At 42.2% G+C, this 18,609-nt stretch overlaps 2 protein-coding genes across 3 annotated transcripts in view; one reads left to right on the forward strand and one right to left on the reverse strand.

The window, feature by feature from the left end:
- Positions 1-851: 851 nt before the first annotated feature.
- Positions 852-12,593, reverse strand: LOC102505998 (histone-binding protein RBBP4). The gene is made up of 3 exons (XM_032494675.1): positions 12,445-12,593; positions 11,682-12,069; positions 852-3,149 (listed from the first exon to the last, which is right to left on the reverse strand). Exon 3 carries the CDS (start codon positions 3,046-3,048, stop codon positions 1,783-1,785), a length of 1,266 nt encoding a protein of 421 aa, XP_032350566.1. The 5' UTR covers positions 3,049-3,149; positions 11,682-12,069; positions 12,445-12,593; the 3' UTR covers positions 852-1,782.
- A 25-nt stretch (positions 12,594-12,618) lies between these two features.
- The window catches only part of SAMD13 (sterile alpha motif domain containing 13), a 40,002-nt gene continuing 34,011 nt past the window's right edge, over positions 12,619-18,609 (forward strand). Inside the window, exons 1-2 of one of the 2 annotated variants that reach the window (XM_032494677.1) lie at positions 12,619-12,790; positions 17,816-17,900. In XM_032494677.1, the coding sequence (XP_032350568.1) occupies positions 12,781-12,790; positions 17,816-17,900 (95 nt within the window). In that variant the 5' untranslated portion in view covers positions 12,619-12,780. Of the gene's footprint in view, positions 12,791-16,230; positions 16,408-17,815; positions 17,901-18,609 lie in introns of those variants that run through there. The other variant, XM_032494678.1, reaches the window with a different exon arrangement.

Genomic DNA, 18,609 nt, shown 5'->3' on the forward strand with positions numbered 1-18,609 from the left:
CCTATCCCTCTGCCACGTGAGGACATAGCAAAAAGAACCAGGAATGAGCCCTTACCAGACACCAGATCTGCCAGCACATTGATCTTGGACTTCCAGCCTCCAGAACTGTGAGAAATGTATGTTGTTTATAAGCCACCCAATTTATGGTGTTTTATTACAGCAGCCTGAACCACTGAGCTCCTGGGTGAGTGTGTGGAGCAGAGGATCCTCTGTCCTGGATGCGTAATGTGAGAGACTTTTACGTGAAGCTACAGAGGTTTCAGAGTTAATTTGTTGCCACAGCATAATCTAACTTAGTCTGATCAATAGTTTTAAGGGGTAAATAACTCTATATAAGTGTTACTATCCCTCTGCACATTAAAAATGTTTTTCCGCAATCTTTCGTCTTCCATTTTTGTTGCTGAGAATTCTGCTGTCTCACTGTCACTCCTTTACTGGTAATCTGTATTTGTATCTTTTCCTTTGGCTAATTTTTAATATCTTCTCTTTGTCTTTGACATTCTGAAGTTTTACAACAGTGTGCTTAGGTGTGTCTATTTAAATTCATCTCACTGAGGATCCTGTGGGTCTTAGAATCTGAGGTTGCTATCTTTCATACTTCTTTTTACAATGTCTCATTCGTTGTGTCTTCAAATACTGCTTTCTCACCTCCTCTATTATCTCCTCTTGAAATTCTGGTTAGAGGCAGAGTGCACCTTTTCACTCTGTCCTCCATGACTCTTCATCTCTCTGTCTCGTTTTCCAGCAACTATCTCTCTGTGCTGCATTCTGTGTAAGGTCCTCCAGCCTATACTTACCACTTCCCAGTTCTCGCTTCAGCTGCAGGATCTGCTGTTAATTCTTCCACTGGGTTTTTTTATTTCAATCTCTTTTTTTTTATGTAGAAAAGCAATTTATTCCATTATAAGCACACAGTTAGTCATGGAGAGTAACAGGCCTGCTGGTGAAACAGGTCACCCAGAATAAGAGACAGTATCGAACTAGTGGTCAAGGACTAACTCCTAAAAAAAAAAAAAAAAAAAAAGCAACTCTTATCCAGGATTAATTTAATTTTAAAAACAAATACAAGCTATCAATTCACTCTTCTCAACTTAACTGGACAGTCTACCTGTGGTATAACTGTCAGGTAAAAACATACATCTTTACAACTTGGTGGTCCCAAGTTTTTTTTTTTTTTTAAACCATTTCACAGAAAGGAAAGAATACGAAAACAGCTCAAGAAATACACTACAAGCAAAAATATATGAGGAAAGAGGAACACACAGTTTTGATTTAACTGAAGAAAATTAGAGGGGACTGGTTTATTTAAGAAAATGTGCATCCTGGAAAGATAGGTGTGAAGATTTTAGAGTAGGAATTTATATGACTTGAATCTCCCCTATTTCCTGAATAAAAATGACATCTTGCAGTATTTATACTTCATGGCTCAGACACCTACCTCACTTGCCTCTATTTCTTACTCACTCTAGCCTTTACTTAAATGAGTCTGAAAATCTTGGGGATATAGCCTAAGAAGAAACATAACCACACACAATATTCCCCCTTTGACCTCTGTTACTAGAAAATTCCTGAAGAAAATTTAAATATAAGTCTGTGGCTTTGCTGAATCAATCCCCCAGTTAATATTTAGAAAACACCTGTTTGGGCTAATAACATTGTTGATGGAACTTATTACAGAGGGATAACCAAACAAAGTCTGTGTCTCAAAACCAGTGTTATATCAATCTCAGGGTTGAGAGGCAGAAAAGGGAAGTCTAAAATCACAAGAAGTGCAGACATTATCTAGGACCCTTGTCCTTCTGGATCCATGCTTCCTTCGGGGTCTTCATCATTATAAATGTTCTCCGCCATTTGCCACACTTGCGTGATACTGTCTTCTGATACAGAACAAATCACCCAAGGTTCATTGGGATTCCAGGAGAAATCAGGTATCTTGGCAGTGTGACCACCATGAATAAACAACAACTCTGGTGGCCCATCTTCTGCATCTTCTGGAGACCGTTCCTCTCCAATTTTTCTTAAATCCCAGACATTCAGCCTGCGATCGGTACCACTAGAAGCCAAAATAGTCTCATTGTGAGGTGACCACTGAACCTGGAATATTTCATCCTTATGTGATTCAAAGGAATGCAGCTTCAGTTTCAGATTTCTCAGATCCCACAAGGCAACAGTCTTGTCAGCTGATCCTGTGGCAAGAATGAACTCACTGTATGGATTGAAAGAAAGGCAGTTCACTTCAGCAGGGTGGGCGTCAGCTGAGTGGCTTGGTTTGGAAGTACTGTTTGAAAGAGTATCCCAGATTGTAAGTTTCTGATCATCAGCAACTGACCCAAACAGAGACTCATGGAGCAGATGCCAAGAGACTGCTGTATGCCCTGTAAAGATGGTCTTTGCGTCCACAACTTTTCCTTCCTTTGGAACAGCACTGATGTCCCACAGGCAGATGGTATGGTCATCTGAAGCACTAAGTAAGTGCCCACTGAGATTAGGGTTCCAAGAAAGCCCATAGCCTTCCTTCTGATGTCCACGGAGATGCAAGTCTGGGTTACACTCCCCAGAAGGGTCTGGTTTAGAAGGATGTTTCGTATAGTCAAAAACAAGAACATCACTGGATGGAGTCTTTGTTGCAATAATGCAAGGGTTCTGGGGCATATAACGTGCCCTGTTTACTTCTCCTTCATGGTTGATCTTGATTTCTATTTCAATTTTTCCACTAACTGAGCCAAAACCTCCAAATTCTCCTTTTTCACTGTCATAGTGTGAAGCATCAAACTGAGCATCATCATTAGGGAGCTGCATGCTGGCTATCACAAGGTGGTTCTGTTCATCCGATGTGTGTGTCCCCAGGTCAAGTTGATAAATACTGAAATCTTTCCCTTCTGGTCTGGTTACGTCTGGAAGCCACTGTGCAGTTAGGCTGGGCCACTCCAGAGCATGGGTCATCACCAAATCATAAAGAAAAGGGGTGTTCTTTTTCCATATTTTGCACTCTTCGTTGATCACACGTTCCTCTACTGCGTCATCAAAGGCTGCTTCCTTGTCGGCCATGGCGGGTAGGCAAGCCGGGGGGATCCCGGGGTTGAGCGTTGCAGGAGGGGTGGGGAAGCTGCGTATTTCAATCTTTTCATTTCTAGAAATTTCATGTTGTTCTGTTTAAAATATGATAGATCTTTCATATAGTCGCTTTTTCCTTCCTCACATTTTTCCTTTACATTTTATTTTAACATATTAAACACACTCATTTACTTTTAAATTTACCCGTGCCTTTAAATGATGGCATGTATTTTATCACTCATGTTAAGTGCTTCAGGGTAAAAGAAGTCCTCTCTCTCTCTATATATATATTTTAATTGAAGTATAGTCAGTTACAATGTGTCAATTTCCTCTATATATTTTAACTTAACGTTTTTATGATTTCTAATTTCTTATGCCTTAGGAAATAAGAAACTTACTACTGGATCCTTTCCTGCCCCTCGATGTCTAATTCTGGGCCCAGTTATCACTAAGGGCCCAGATCAAACTGTATAACATCCATTATTGTAGGTAAACCAATACCACCCTGTGTATGCTGTTTAGTGTGTCTTTCTCTTGTTATTGAGTCTGTCTCCAGTTGGCCCTATTTCTGCTGCAAACGTCATGATTTTAATTCAGGGGTCTATGATTATTTCTAACTCTCAGAGACCTACCTCCTCCTTTTCATAGCTCATGGCATCTGCTGTGTTTTGGAGAATGTCCAAAAGTTTGACCTCTGGGTATGGGGATGAGATTGGACAAACTTTTGCTTCTTAATACCATCTGCCTGGGAATAAAAATCTCTGGATGGGAGGAAATAAAGAAAGGAAGGAAGGAAGACAGTTTTTGGAAAATCTGTATGTATGTCTGTCCTTCCCACTAGGGAGAATATGGGGGCAGGTATCCTGCATGTCAATGAGGAGTTTTCAATAATTAGGGATAGTTTCGACTGACAGAGCTGCTGTCTACCCACTGTTGTAAATCCTGGCTTATCAACTACACTAAAGTTACTCCCATTTTCTAATCGATTTATGGCTTGTAATCTTGCATCAGCCCAATTGTTGCAGTAAGGGCAGGCATTACCTCTTTTGCAAACTTTCTAGACGAAATCATCGCAGCAGTGTTCTCTTATTTCATGTGACAAAACAGATCCCACACTTCTAAGAACAAAATCTAGAACAAAATACCTGGATTTGTTTTCAAGTATACACTCGGCACTTCCTACAGGTGTGAAGGCCACATTACAGGTGTGAATCTCAGGGACGGCAATGTTCACCAGGAATGTTTACCTTACCGAGCGATAGTTACAGGTTTTTTTATTTTAAGTATATGGATCCATCCTCAGAATCAGCATATAAAACCTGCATTAGTCCCTTACCAGACTTTCTACCGTCCAGCTGTTGGGCTGAACCCCGTAAGCCTGCAAGCCCTGTACTTGCCCAGTCTCAGGGCTGAAGGAGGAGCCCAGAGTCAGCAACAGACATCAGAGGTTTACCGGATGGGGGATCTTACACGTCTGAAGCAAGGCCCTGGAGTGACACCCCCAGGTGTGTGGCAGAGGGCGGCAGGGAGAAGGGGGTTCCCAGTTACGGGGGAATTGGCATCAGGCTGGTGCGTGGGTTACTAGGGAGACCAGCAGAGGAACACACCCCTCATCATCCCTTTGAGAAACTGTCATAGTGGACACAGTTCTGGTCTAAAGACTGGAACAGTCACTAGCTGGGGCCAAGGACAAGCATGTAGGTGTTTACTGATTAGGTCCTATGATTAAGAGGAAAGGTTAGTCACGTGAGTGGGTGTAGGTGGAGCAGGGACTGGTCCAGCAGGGGACGTACAGACGGCAAGAGAGCAGCCATCCTGGGTGGCCTGACCACACACCAGCACATTAAATCTTGGTTGAGAGAACGAACACTTATAAAATACTGTTGAAAGAAATGCAGTTTCTTAGGGCTGCCATAACAAAGCACCGCAAGTTGGATGCCTTAACAGAAATGCATTCTCTCGTAGTCTGGAGGCCAGAAGCCTGAAATCCAGTGTTCACAGAGCCAAGTTCCCTCTGGGGCGTCTAGAGGAAGATCCTTCCTTGCCTCTTCCAGTGTCTTGTGGCCCCAGGTGTCCCTTGTCTTGAGGTAGCACAACTCCAAGCTTCACCTCCCTCCTCCCTCTCTGCGTCCCTGCGTCTTCACATGGTGTCCTCCTCTCGGTGTCTTACTTCTCCTTACAAGGACACCCGTCATAGGATCAGGACCCTGCTCCAGGATGACCTCATCTTGACTAATTACTTCTGCAATGACTATTGCCAAATGAGTTACATTCTAAACTCCTGGGGATTAGGGCTTCAACGTGTCTTTCAGGGTGGGGGAGCGCATACAGTTCAACTCAATAACGGTATTTATTCCTCCAAAGATAAGATTTTATCTTCCACATGCTCTTGGATCATACTGTCTTAGAATCACAGGAATTTGTTTTCTCTGGACTATGTTTGGATGCCAGGTTTTCATTTTTTATCAAGCAATGCTATAAGAAAGAGCTTAATGAAAGCCACTATTGTATTTACTAATCAAATTCATTCAGAACTTTGCCCTATGTGATTTTTTTTTTCAGAACTCAGTGTTACAAAATTTATCCCCTTGACTAACTTGTAGGGTTCTTTTTTAGAGTCAATGAGAATCGCATGCCTAATTATGTGGGGTTTTTTTTTTTTTCTTGCTTTGGTTGCCATGAAGCTTGACAATTCAACCATAACTTAATTTTAATAACTTTGTATGGTGCTGCAGCTACATATCTGTATTTTTATTTCTCCTCTGGTGTTGATATTTTATTTTCATTGGGATGTTAAATAATTTTAAAAATTGCTTCTTATTACGAGTCACTTGAATATTTTGTTTTAAAATGTAGGTAATAGGTAGAAAAAACAAATAAGTAAATCTCCCTCTCTCTCCCTCTGCCTCTTTCTCTCTCTCTTTTTCATTCACAGCAGATTTTCCTCTTGTCCCAGCTCATCCATCACTGAGTGACTGACCAGAGATTAAGAGCTATCAGCATTCTATTCTCCAGTTTATGTTTTAAGTGGATGATTCAAACAGTACACAGATAAAAAGGGAAGGGGAGGCAAAACAATCGCTCACTTCATTCTTGAGCAAGTCAACTAGATCTCACTGACTTTCTTCAAAGATTAGGAAAAAGTTCAAAAAATAGCAGGGGACCCACACAACAGTAAAAGTAAAAGAAATTTGGAAAAGCAGAGAAAATAAACAAGGAAAAGAAAATAAATCAGTGAAAATCACACCAAAAGCACCAAGGTGTGGAACTTAAACCAAAGAAAACTATTAGAAAAAATAAGCTATTGGAAAAAAATCACATAGAATTTAGCAACAAATGGCATAGAGTAAAGGGGACCATGGAGAAGATGAAAGATACGGACAAAAGACAATGGGGAACTGATGAATGAATGACTGCTGTCTTTTAAGATGTGGATGAATTAATGGAACTAAAAGTATGCATAATAGAAGAATTTTTTGAAATAAAGCAAGTCTTAAAATTACACTTAGAGGGATCACCACATTCCAAGAAAATTTAATAAAAGCTTTTTTCTAGAACTTCAAGGATTGAAAAAAAAAATCCTACAGTCATTTAGGCAAAGGGAAAAAGGTCATCTTCAAAAAGACATTGCAAGCAATGTTAGATGCTAGAAGAAAATGGAACAGTGATTAATGAATATCGAGGGGGAAAGTGTTCTATACCTGGTCTAACCACCTTTCATGTGTAAGAGAAAGATGTTCTCAAATACGCATAAACTCAAGAAACATAACATTTATGCACTTCTGGAAAATTTAACATGGAAAGAATTAAGAAAAGGAACAGATGAGTAACAATAATGAATTCATGAATGAGAAAGTCATGGGGCACAAAAGGTTTGGCCATGTGCTTTGATTCTATTTATACATAAACTGTATTTAAATAACTGGTATTCTAAGTCATAAAAATTACATACAATTGTTATAATGCTTATATGGAAAATTATATAATGTGAAGAGTAATATTTTGATGATAATCAACTGAAACAAGAATCACACTTGTCCTCCAAACTAATACAAAATGGGGAAAGAAGAAGATAGTCTGAGTAGATTAATTTCATTGTCTTTCATCCTCATTTCATTTCTATGGTAAACTAAGAAATATAAATGTAAGCATATTATTTAACACATTTTACCACTTCCAAATTGCCAGAGTGTGGTAGGTGACCTTCTAAAGTGGCCCCCAGTGGTCCCCAGCTCCCAGTATTCATGCCCTGATGTGTAGGCTGGACATAATGACCTGCCTGTAACAAAGAAAATGTGGCAACATGATGGATTTTACTTCTGAAAGTAGGCTATAGGAGACTGTGATTTCTGTCTTGCTTACATTCTTCCTCTGACTCTTCTTTCATGCTTGTTTTGATACAGCCAGCTGCCATGTTGTGAGCTGCCCCATGGAGAAGCCCACATGGCAGGAAACTGAGGCTCCCAAGGGCCACTAGGAACTAAATCGTGCCAAAAGCCACAGGGGTGAACTTGAAAGCAGATCCACCCCACGTTAAGCCTTCAGCTGAGAATGAAACCCAGTTCAACATCTGCGAAAACTGAAACAGTGAAAATCCTGAAGCAGAGGACTCAGCTAAGCCATGCCAGGATTCCTGACCCACAGAAAGTATGAGTTGTCTTAAGCTGCTAAATCCTGGGGTAATTTGTTACACAGCAATAGATGACTAATACACAGAGGAAGATAAAACTAAAAACAGAACAAAACAAAAAGAAAGGAAACACAGATCACAAAGCGAAAGAGAAAACAACAAGGATACACAATGTAACCAGGTATAACAGATAAGATTAAATACGTCTAATTACAATAATTTCAAGTGGAATAGAATAAACTATCCTAAAAAATGATTAAATGGGACAAAGAGAGTCACTTCAAAATGACAAAGGATACAGCTCCCAGTAGTTACTACTAGTGTGAATCTTCATGTATCAAATAATACACCATTAAAATACATAAAGCAACACTTGAAGAAATAAGATGAAAAAATGAAATGTTAGATGATGTCAGTGAATTTTAAAAAATTCTTGAAAAACCAAGAAAAGAAAAAATATATATGGCTATAGAGGATGTTAATAACATGATCAAAAAGATTGATGATAGTATCTGCTATATAGCTGATGCTCAATAAAAACTTATTCTATAAATCTTATTGCATGCAAAGGAAAAATAATAATATTTTAGACACCCAAGTAGTATTTACAAAGGAAAATCACATGCATAGGATAAAAAAATGTAGACAAAATACACCAAACATTTAAGAGGAATTATTTAGGAATGGACTTATTGGGAATTTTTACTTTCTGTTATTAATTTCTGATTGTTTTCATTTTTTTTTACCACATACTTAGTTTGCTTTCATAATAAATAAATGAATTTCTAAAACTGTTCCTTTTCCTCTTTAGGATATTCCTGAATAATTCCATTGTCTTTCTTTCTTTTCTTATAGGAAGAACTGTTCTACCTTCTGAGAGTAAACATCTCATAGTTCCATTTCTCTTAGAATGTTATTCCATCAACTATCCCCTCTGTTTTGAATTTCCATGTTTCTGCTTCTTCACTTTACCCTACAAACATAGCTGTCTCCTGTCCCCAATCCTAGAGCATCCCTTCACATTAAGGACCAAGTTTCCTCCTGGCCTTCTCTGCCAAAATTCTCTACTGCATCCTCCAATTCTGCAACTGCAAATCCACCTCTTCTAGACATGCATTTTATTGTCAATATTATTTATGAGGCTTTGTGCTTAGAGTAATTACCAACTTGCCCCAAATCCTCAACTCCATCAAAAGGGTTGACTCCATCAAAAAGATCAAGAGCAGAGGCGGAGAAGACGATGCTCTCTGAATAAGTCAGGGCCTCTCCTGGCAGAAGTCATGAATGAGCACTCCTCCAGGCTGAGTCCTCCCCTCCCCAGGCTTCAACATTCCACCAACATGGATCGAGAGTCCACCTGATTCTCAGAACTCGGCCTCCACCCACAGAGTCAGAGAGCCCAAACACTCGTTCCTACTTCCTGTACTCAGAGCCGTCCCATCATTTTATTTTTTGACTCCTCTGGGACTGGTTTTAATATTCCTTTGATCCCTGTCTTTGTCAGCCACCACAAGAAGTCCCAGACTCCCAGGTCCCACCTGAAGTCTCATTCCCACAAGGCTTCGAACATCCCCTAATCTATCTCCATCTCCCAGCCTTCCGCACCCACTGAGACTCTTCCTCAGCGCCCTCTCCCACGTCACTTTTCATTGCTACCACTCTGGTTCCAGCCACTATTGTTTCTTGTCTCAATTACTGCAATAGCTTCTAGCCTGTTGGGCTTCTACCACTGCTCTCTACGATTTAGCCTGGAGAGAGCAGCCAGAATAAGCCTTTAAAATATGCCTGGAGGGAGGGTATAGCTCGGTAGTAGAGTGCATGCTTAGCATGCGTAAGATCCTGGTTTCCATCCCAAGAACCTCCATATAAAAAAAAAGAGAGAGAGAAAGAGAAAAGAATGCTAAAAATATGCCTGACCGCATCACTCTTCTGCTCAGAACTGTCCAGCAGTTGCCCATTTCATCTGGCATGACAGGCAAAGCCCGTGGAATGCCCTTTGAGCCCTGCATCACCCGCTCCAACCCAGCGGTTATCCTCAGTGCCCCTGCTTCTCACCGCCAGCTCTCTCCCAACCAACCGCACTGGCATCCTTGTCATTTCTTGTAAACGCCAGGCACCTGCACCTTGTGCCCTATGACTACCTAACTCCTCTATCCCCCTGGAATGTTCTCTTAGCAATCCACAAGGCCACTCTTTTACCAACTCCCGATCTTCCCTTGAACGTCACCTTCTCAATAAAATTTACCATATTTAACATTTCAACTCACACTCTTTCCTGCATCCTCAAACCCCCTTATCCTGCTCTATTTTTTCACAGCATTTACCATTTTCTGACACATAGAATTTACTTATTTAGTTTGTACTTATTGTCTACTTCTTTCACGCTCATATTAGAATGTAAGCTTGATAAGGGCAACACACTTTTTGTGTTTTATTTACTGATGTCTCTCAAGTATCTAGAATGGTGCCTAGTACATAGTAGGCACTCAAAGGATGTTTGTTGACTGGCTGAATAAGGGGTTCACGGCCTCATCAAACCTAATGCCCCTTTTAGTAACAAATACAGGGTAATATCTTCTTCAACACTGTGAAAGGAAACTAATAAGCTGCCCACACAATATCATTTTTTAAACATTCAGAGCAACACCTTCACCGTAATATAAAGGAAAAAGTAATTGTGTGATTCAACACGGAACTGCTCAGGCATCCCTAAACTAAAAGCCACAGTGAAGGAGTCAGATACTTGCATCATCTGTAGAATCATCATGAAGTGAACAGCACAAAATGGACTGTACTGGTGACTCAAATTCCAAGAATGGCACTGCCATCTCACTGTGTGAAAAACAGTTTATGATAGAATATATATTAAAATATAATCTATTTGAATATACAAAATAGTTTCAAGGCTCAGGTAAAAATAAACAGGTTTTTTACCTACGTGAATGAGCAGCGGACAGTCAAGTCACACAGGATGTGGGACAACTCTGCTGGGCAGGACTGTCCTGGACACGGCAAGATGTCTAGTGTCTCTGGCCCCACCCGACTACATTCTAGGAGGTCCCCACCCATAATCCCTTGGACAAACAAAGTCACTTTGGTAAATTTCCAAACCAACTCCTGGGGGCAGTTCCATCCTGACAGATCTTGGTCTGTAAGCCCACAGGCCTCTTTTCTGTTGTCATTGGCTACCTTGCTATGGCATCTGACCTCCTCTCCACTTCTCTTTCCTCTCTTGGCCCATGTCACTGCACTCCTGCAGCTTTCCCGTACGCCCTCCCCCAGTTCCTGCCTGGTGTCCTCGCCTAACTCCTCCCCTCCCCCTCCCCCCTCTGCTGCCCTTCCTTTCTCCTCTCCACCTGATCTCCAACTACCTGTCCTAAGTCACTAACTCTCAAAGGTCTGTTTCTACACAGGACATCCAGATCCACACTTCCAGCTGCCGCTTTGTCCCTCGTACACAGAAAGCCTCAAGTTATCCAAGTCCAAGATCAGTCATCTTCTTCCAAAACCCATAATCCCATCAGTGTACCTGTTTATGTGAATGACATCATCCACTTCATCTGGACATGAGCACCATTTCCATCCCTGTTCCTCACTCCCACATCCAGTTGTCTGTCTGTTTTCCCCCTCAAGTGTCTCATATCTGCCTCCTTTTTATCACTAGTTCAAACTACCACTACCTGTAACTTAGAATACTGTCCTCCTAACTGGTACTTCTGCTCTAACTTATCTTTTGATGCTTCCACAAAAGGAGTTTCTGCAGGGAATAATAATATTTATTAGTATTTATAAATAGTAGTATTTATACTTAGCACAGTGCCTGGCCTTCAAGCACTCAGTTGTTACAGGCCAGGCACTAGACTAGGTGCTTCTCATTTCTTTTAATCTGCACAACCACACCACAATATAGCAACCACTTATTATTTATAATAGGAAACATTATTATTTAAATCTTAAAGATGAGGAAAAAGAGGTTTGGGGAGACTCAATAACTTACCTGGGGTCACAGAGCTAGCTCCACAGTGACAACACCAGGATTTTAGGTCGATCGGGCTTCTGGCTTCTGAAATCCCTGGTTTTAATTCTTTTTCTTTCTTTTTTTTTTTTTCTTCTTCTTCTTCTTTTTTTTTTTTTTTTTGGATACAACTTTTCTATACTGTCCCTAGCCTAATCACAACCTTCTATGCAGTCTCTACATCAGTCCCATTTGCCTTTTCCTTCCCACTCCATTCTTCCAATCAATAAGTTCTTCTTTTTGGTTTTACTTATTTCCATATTTAGTAGAGATTTATTATCAGCTATTTCAAGAAAGTCCTTCACAGCAGGCTGCCCTCTTTCACCGCGCCCACCACATCTGACACAGCCCTCCTCACTCTCTCTTCCCCCTGCCAAGACAAAGGGTGGAGAAGGAAATGAAGGCGGGTTGGGGGAGAGGGGAGGGCTCCAACCTCCGCAGGTGCGCATACAGAAAAACTCGCATCTTGAGTTTTCCTCTGTGTAACTCAGTGTTGCTTTATGGTTCTAATATAATGAACCAAGTAAGTAAAGACTGCTTTGTAAACTGTAGAGTGCTCTACAAATGTCACGTGCGGTTATTCATTCATTCTCCCTTTGCATGCCCCGCACTTCAACTGAGTGAGCAACAGAATAGGTGTTCCAAGCAGAGTGCCACGTGTGTGTTTGGAGTTAAGGGAGAGTAAGGCCCTAAGGTATGAACTTGGCCCCGGAAATCTATACTTGTCACTGCTGCCAAAACCCACCTTAAAACTTCATCAGAGTTGCCATGTGCGAGTAAGACGGAGAAAATGGCATTAGTCAGAAAACCCCTGATTTAAAAGTCTCTCTAGGAGTGTTTCCCACCCCCAGCTCCCTGGCGTTTTTAAGTTCTTGCAAATGTCCTCCCTCACCGCCTCAAGGCCTGGGCCCCCGCCCCTTCCCTTCCGGGCCTCTCGGCTTCCTCGCCGCCGCGGCTCTCGGACCCCCGCCCGCCCGCGGAGACTACAAGTCCCGGCGTGCCCCGCGGCCGGCCGCTGCACCGGGCTGGGCGCGCGGCGGCCGGCGAGCTCCGCGCTGGGGGAAGCCTCCCGGCGCCTGCCATGCGGGGAGGTAAGTGATCCGCTCGTGCGGCGAGGGCACCGGGAACGCGCCCGCCCTCTCCCCTCTCCAGGATGGAAGGAAACGAAGAAAGCCACAGTAAAAACAGCCCTGCCCTCCTTCGTCTCTGCTGTGTGTCCGGTGCTCCTGCAGCGTGTTGCAGCCACGAGCGTGGACTCTGTCACCCTGGAGTGGAACTGGGGACAGAAGCGTGCCCGGCCCCGCGGAGACCCGCGGAGAGCCGGGGGCTGCGGGGCAGAGCTCGCGGGACGGGACCGGGTGGTGGCATGGCTCGGCTGGGCGCACAGCGACCGCCACACCCCCACAACCCCTTTCCAAAGACGGGCTCCCCCGGGAAGCACCCAGTCTCAGAGAGAACGGCTTCTTGAAAGTCTTAGCCAGAAACTTTCCCCACTGTCACCAGTGCCACAAGCGAGTCGTTCGGGTTTCGGACAGCACCACTGGTCCAAGAGGCTTTCTGGCGCCCCTCCCCCTGCCCTCGACCCTGCCCCACCGCCCCTCTCCAGGCTGCTCCTCCCTTTCCCCTGAGACGCCCTTCGGGGAAGGGCTGCGCTCGGCCCTGCCGTCGGGCGGCTTCTCAGGACTACTGCTGCAGCCTGCTGCCCTGTGGACCCGGTCTGCACTCTCCGCTCTGCCAGGCGGGCTGGAGACTCCTGCGGGCAGGTGCCCCGACGCCGGGCAAGGCGGGTGGTTCCTGGCGGGTGGGGGGCTGGCTCTCTGGGGGACGAGAGCTGATCAATAAAAGAAGCCGGTCGGAGGCGCCAGTTTCCCGTCCTTCCTGACCCATCTCCCCTCCTGTCGGCCCATTTCCAAGTGTCCCCAAAAGTTCTGCTCCAGAATCCCAGCACGAGGATCTCCGAAGTTATTTTAGCACGTCCCATAAAACCCTGGATCACAAGGGCTTGTTTACGGCTCTCAGTTGTAAAGCGTAGTTTACATCTTTACACGTACACGCTGCACACACAGAAACACTATGCACACTACATTCTGCAAACACAAATACCACACACTACACACACCACAAACACATTTTACACCGCACACACATACACTCGTTACACAAGTTTCGCTTATACTACGCGCTACAGACACACCACACTACACACACATACACATCGTTTTTATCAGCAGAGGAGAGGGTTCATATCAGTTTGTTGAAGGGAGTGAGGAGGAAGTGGGTGAGTACTAATATATATGCTTAGACCCACAAATGTCAATTTATTCCGAAGTTAGAAACTAGTTGATAAGTGAAACCTCTTGTCAGAATTTGTGGCTTTTTTTTTTTTTAATAAAATTGGATTGATTTTTCACAACACCTTCTGAAACTTACACCCCTGTCCAGCAGGCAAACTTTTGATCACAGCAGGCAAGACAGGAAGGGATGACCTTTTTTACATGTAGAAAGAAATTCTTGGAGAAACTACAGAATCCTTCCTCCCGTGAGTGAGGCTAAGGAAGAGTCAGTATAACTACATTGTCTTTGCCTCTCTCCTTTCAAGATGCTGTGCTCTGCCTGATTTCATAATGAGGAGTGATGTGACGGTGCTGTCAGAACACCCTCCTCTCCACCCCTTGCCCCCAAGACTCACAGCCCAGCCCCCTTCCATTTGAATTTAGTTGGAAAACAGATTCGAAGTTTCAGATCAAGAATCCGTTGGTGAAAGAGCAGTGGTTAATAACAGAAAATCCTCCTGTTTGACCCATGCTCAAAACATTTGAACATTTATTTTAATTTTATTTAAATATTTTTCTGAGTATCCGCACTGTGTTGATAGCTTTCTAAATAAAACTTCTGCTACTGTGAATATGGATTTTGGATGTGTGGGATGGGTGTGTAAAGTGTGCACAGTTGTGAAAGGGGGTACTCAAATGGTTGCAATGACCAGTAATGGATGAAGAAATTAAAGGGTGGAGCTAAGTTCCTAGAGCATTTCTCTAGGTTAGGAATTTCTGCAGCTTTACTGTATCTTGCAGTTACTTTCTGTTTATACTTATTGAATTTAAAATATTTCAAATAGTTTAAAAGATAAATTTGAGACACATATTAAAGGGAAAAAAATGAACATTTAGACTTCTTCCCTGAATTATCTTTGTGTACCCTTTCAAGGGGGCAATGGGCAAAGATGAGCAGAGACGGCACTTGAAATCATTCCCAGTGATGGTCTTCCAAGGAGTTGAAAATTCCTAATACTGTTTCGGGAATAAGTAAGGGGAACGTAATTGACTTTGAAATTCAGGTTGCAAACTTAGATCGTAGTTGCTGATCTTTAGTGAGCTGAAAAATTACTAAAGGGCGACTAGCAGCTTTCTCCTCAGTTCTGCCTGAAGCCTACACAGTATTGCAGCAGCAAATGACTTTTTCTAGGCTCCGTCTTGGGAATCTGTATTCTCTGCCCTACCTTGAGTGGTTTTGGTGACATCTTGACCTAAAAGTGTGCAAATATTGATTGGTGTTTATTTCAACGACAACCGTTTATGTTTCTTGTGTATTTATACCACATTTGTGGAATGTGAATGTTTCCCTTGAGTAGTAGTTGCCAGCTAAGCAAGAGAACTGTGAGATTGACCAGGTCAACTTAATCAAAAGATCATGCCTAGCCTCTGCTCCACCTCCCGCTTTCCTGAATTGGGACTTGGGATGCTGGTAGAAGATACTATGAATTTGGGGGTTGGCACAAGATTTTCTTTTTCATATGCAACCAATATAGTACCAGGTACTCATCGAAAATACATATTGAATTTGTTGAATTACGCTTTTTATGCAACTGGGATAAACAGTTAAAAGTAAACCTCCCAGACAACTTGTTTTTGTTCTGTAGAGTAAGGTTTGTTTTATTTTAAATTTTTGCTAACTTCATCTGGTAGGATGAATGCCAAAATTAAAGAATGTGGGTGTTCTCAGGAGATCTGGTCATCTACTTTGCATCCTCTCTGAAATTTGTTACTTCCTGCATAATGCAGTAAAAGGATTTTCTGCTGGGCAGTGCTTTCCTTCGTCTCACAAAGAGATTACTTAAAAACCGACCCTGGGAACTTTGTTGGCATCTCTACTAGGAAGAAAGAGTAACACAGGGCTGCAGTTTCTGGGGATTCACTGGGCATAGCCCATAAATACTGGACAGTCTCTTATTTTCTCTTATTTTTTCCCCCACAGGGGAGAAAAAGAAATAGTTTGAAACATGACATTCATGTTCAAAACAGCAACAAAGACCCATGATGCAGGAACAACAGAGGGGAGGGGGAAAATAAGAGGCTATTGATACAGCTTGTTTTTCTTTGAACAAGAAGACAGGTGCAGGGAGAATTCTGCAGTCTGGGGACCTGTGATTCACTTACTTCCACTAATTGTGCTGAAGGTAGTTAGCAAAAGTGAACAGGCACACTGTAGCTTTAAAAAGTCAGCCATGAACCAGAAGGCAGTTGGTGCAGCTTGTGTGTGATTCCTAACGTCATGTTGGCTGAGAGCCAGCCTGGTTTTATTTCACTGTGTCAAATTGTACCTCCTTATTGAATTCCTTTGCCAGCCTACTTTGTGAAAGAAAACATTGGGGTTTCTTTGGCTGTTCTTGATAAGCCTATAAAAAATGACATGTTTTAGTTGCTTCTAGGTAGGTTTTCTTTTTACTCTTCCACAAAAAAAGAAAATAGTAATAATAATAATTAGACAATGTAGTGTGGTGTTTGCAGAGTATCATTGTGAGTGTTTTGTTTTGTTTTGTTTTGTTTCTGAGATGCTTAGAAAATGGTGAATGTGTAACAGTTTCCAACTGAAGTGAAATCATTCTTTGGCAGGGAGAGGCAGCCCTATCTTCTGGCTCCTCTGTAACGGTGTGTGGATGTGTGTTAATATCTATATGTATATTACATGCTGGATTTCTCTATGAATGATCTAAGTGGCTTAGCAACTGGAAGTTTGTGTGTGTGTGTATGTGTGCGTGCGTGTGTGTATCAGCAGTGAAGATTATCCCACACTTAACAGTATTATTTGTTGATCATCTACTTCTCTAACAGTGATAAAATCTTGTGAATATACTAAATGATGCACTTGTGTCAGAGTAATCCCTGGAGAAGGAGTGCCGAAGTAGAAAGTGATTTGAGAGGAAATGTATTTAATTTATGGCTTCAGCTGCAGGAGAACAAGCACGTTTCAGAACTAGTTTTTTTTTTTTTAAGCAGTTTTGTTCATCGCTTTTCATCTTGCTAATTGCATATTAATTGTGGAGGGATTTTATTTTTTTCAGTCCTCGTCCTACTAAACAAAAAGACAGAGTGATGGATTCTACTATATTTACTTGAATGTTTTGATGATTTTTACATAAATCTAACGCGCTGCCCACCCTCTCTTACACACACACACACACACACACACACACACACACACACCCAGCACCACCGTTCTGTGCTGAGGGCTACCTGACATTTTTGTGAGCTTCCAGCTTTACCACAGCATGGCCATCTCACAGACAGGTTTTTGAGATTTTCACTGAGAATATGTGAGGTGGGGGAGTACTTGCTGACAAAAGCTCTAAGTCCTCTTTTGCATGGCAATGAAAAAATATAGGAGCAGTGGGAGTGGACAAAAAAAAAAAAAACAACAAATGCAGAAAAGGGAAAAAAGAAATCACCGCGTGTGGTGGGAAGGGGAGGAAAAGGGGGATTGTTTTTCTCGACTTTGACTCATTTATGAGTTGCAGTGTCTTAAGTGAGAGCTTGGCACCCAGAGAAAGCTGTGCCCGTTCACACAGCTCTTGTTTTGAACGAGGATTCAATTTCATTTGCAAATGCTTATTGTCGAGGCAGGGAGTGCCAGTACAGATGAAAGCACCCCAATCCGTCTCCTCCAATTCTTTAGGGTTAATCACATCTCTCCAATCACTGAGAGAACTGGAGATTTAAGCAAACATACGTGAACTGGTGCAAGGCTGTAAAAGGGACCATTATGTTTCCGATTCATAATATAGATTCTTCTTTCACTTTCTAAGAATTAAACACGAGCTTTTCTCCCTTATCGATTAGTTGCTGAAGTAAAGGAGCCCTGCAGCCTCCCCATGCTATCTGTTGACATGGAAAACAAGGAAAATGGCTCTGTCGGTGTAAAAAAGTAAGTGAAACTGGCTTGTGAGTTCTGCTTCTGCAAACAACAGAGGGACTTGGGTTCTGTTTCTCTACTTCTTGCTTATCTTCTATGACACACGGTTTGGGGATTGTCTGGGTTGATTGGTCTACACTGGCCGCCAGCCTCCCCCCCCCCATCCCCAGTTGCCTTTTTCTGTATTACATTTCTAAGACAGATGACTCAGACATCAAACTGCATAAAAGGTTAGTGTATCAGGCTTTGGAACAGGGTGGGTTGTGGAGTCCAGCCCTGCATTCTGTATATTGAAACAAAAACACTCAGCCAACAGACTGTGCCTCCCAAGTCATAGGCTACGGTGGGGGTGGGAGGGGAGGGAGGGGAGGAACCAAAAAGAGAGTTTGAGTCTTTTTAAATCAAATCACCTCTCAAAACTGAGAGCTATTAGTGAGGGAAGGAAAAAAGTGTCAGTAAGAATACTAAGTGTAACAATTTCTCTGTCCTAATTTTATGAACTACTTCAATGTGAAACATTTCTGTGCATACCATAGGGTTTTCTCTTTACATGTATATTCTTACAGTTGAAATTTAGGATTATATTTGTTTTAATGCTTGACTATTTTAAATAGGAAAAGTTAGTTGCATTATGTAGTGTAGTCTGAAACATGCTATGTATTTCAGACTAACTCATAAGATATGAAAAAAATGTATATACTCTTTTAGGAGTTATATTTAA

This window comes from Camelus ferus, chromosome 13, assembly GCF_009834535.1.
Source record: "Camelus ferus isolate YT-003-E chromosome 13, BCGSAC_Cfer_1.0, whole genome shotgun sequence".
Classification (NCBI taxonomy): Eukaryota; Metazoa; Chordata; class Mammalia; order Artiodactyla; family Camelidae; genus Camelus; species Camelus ferus.

What these genes read in the sequence shown, in the direction of transcription:
- LOC102505998 (XM_032494675.1), bottom strand. Translation starts at nt 3,048, where the DNA reads ATGGCCGACAAGGAAGCAGCCTTTGATGACGCAGTAGAGGAACGTGTG.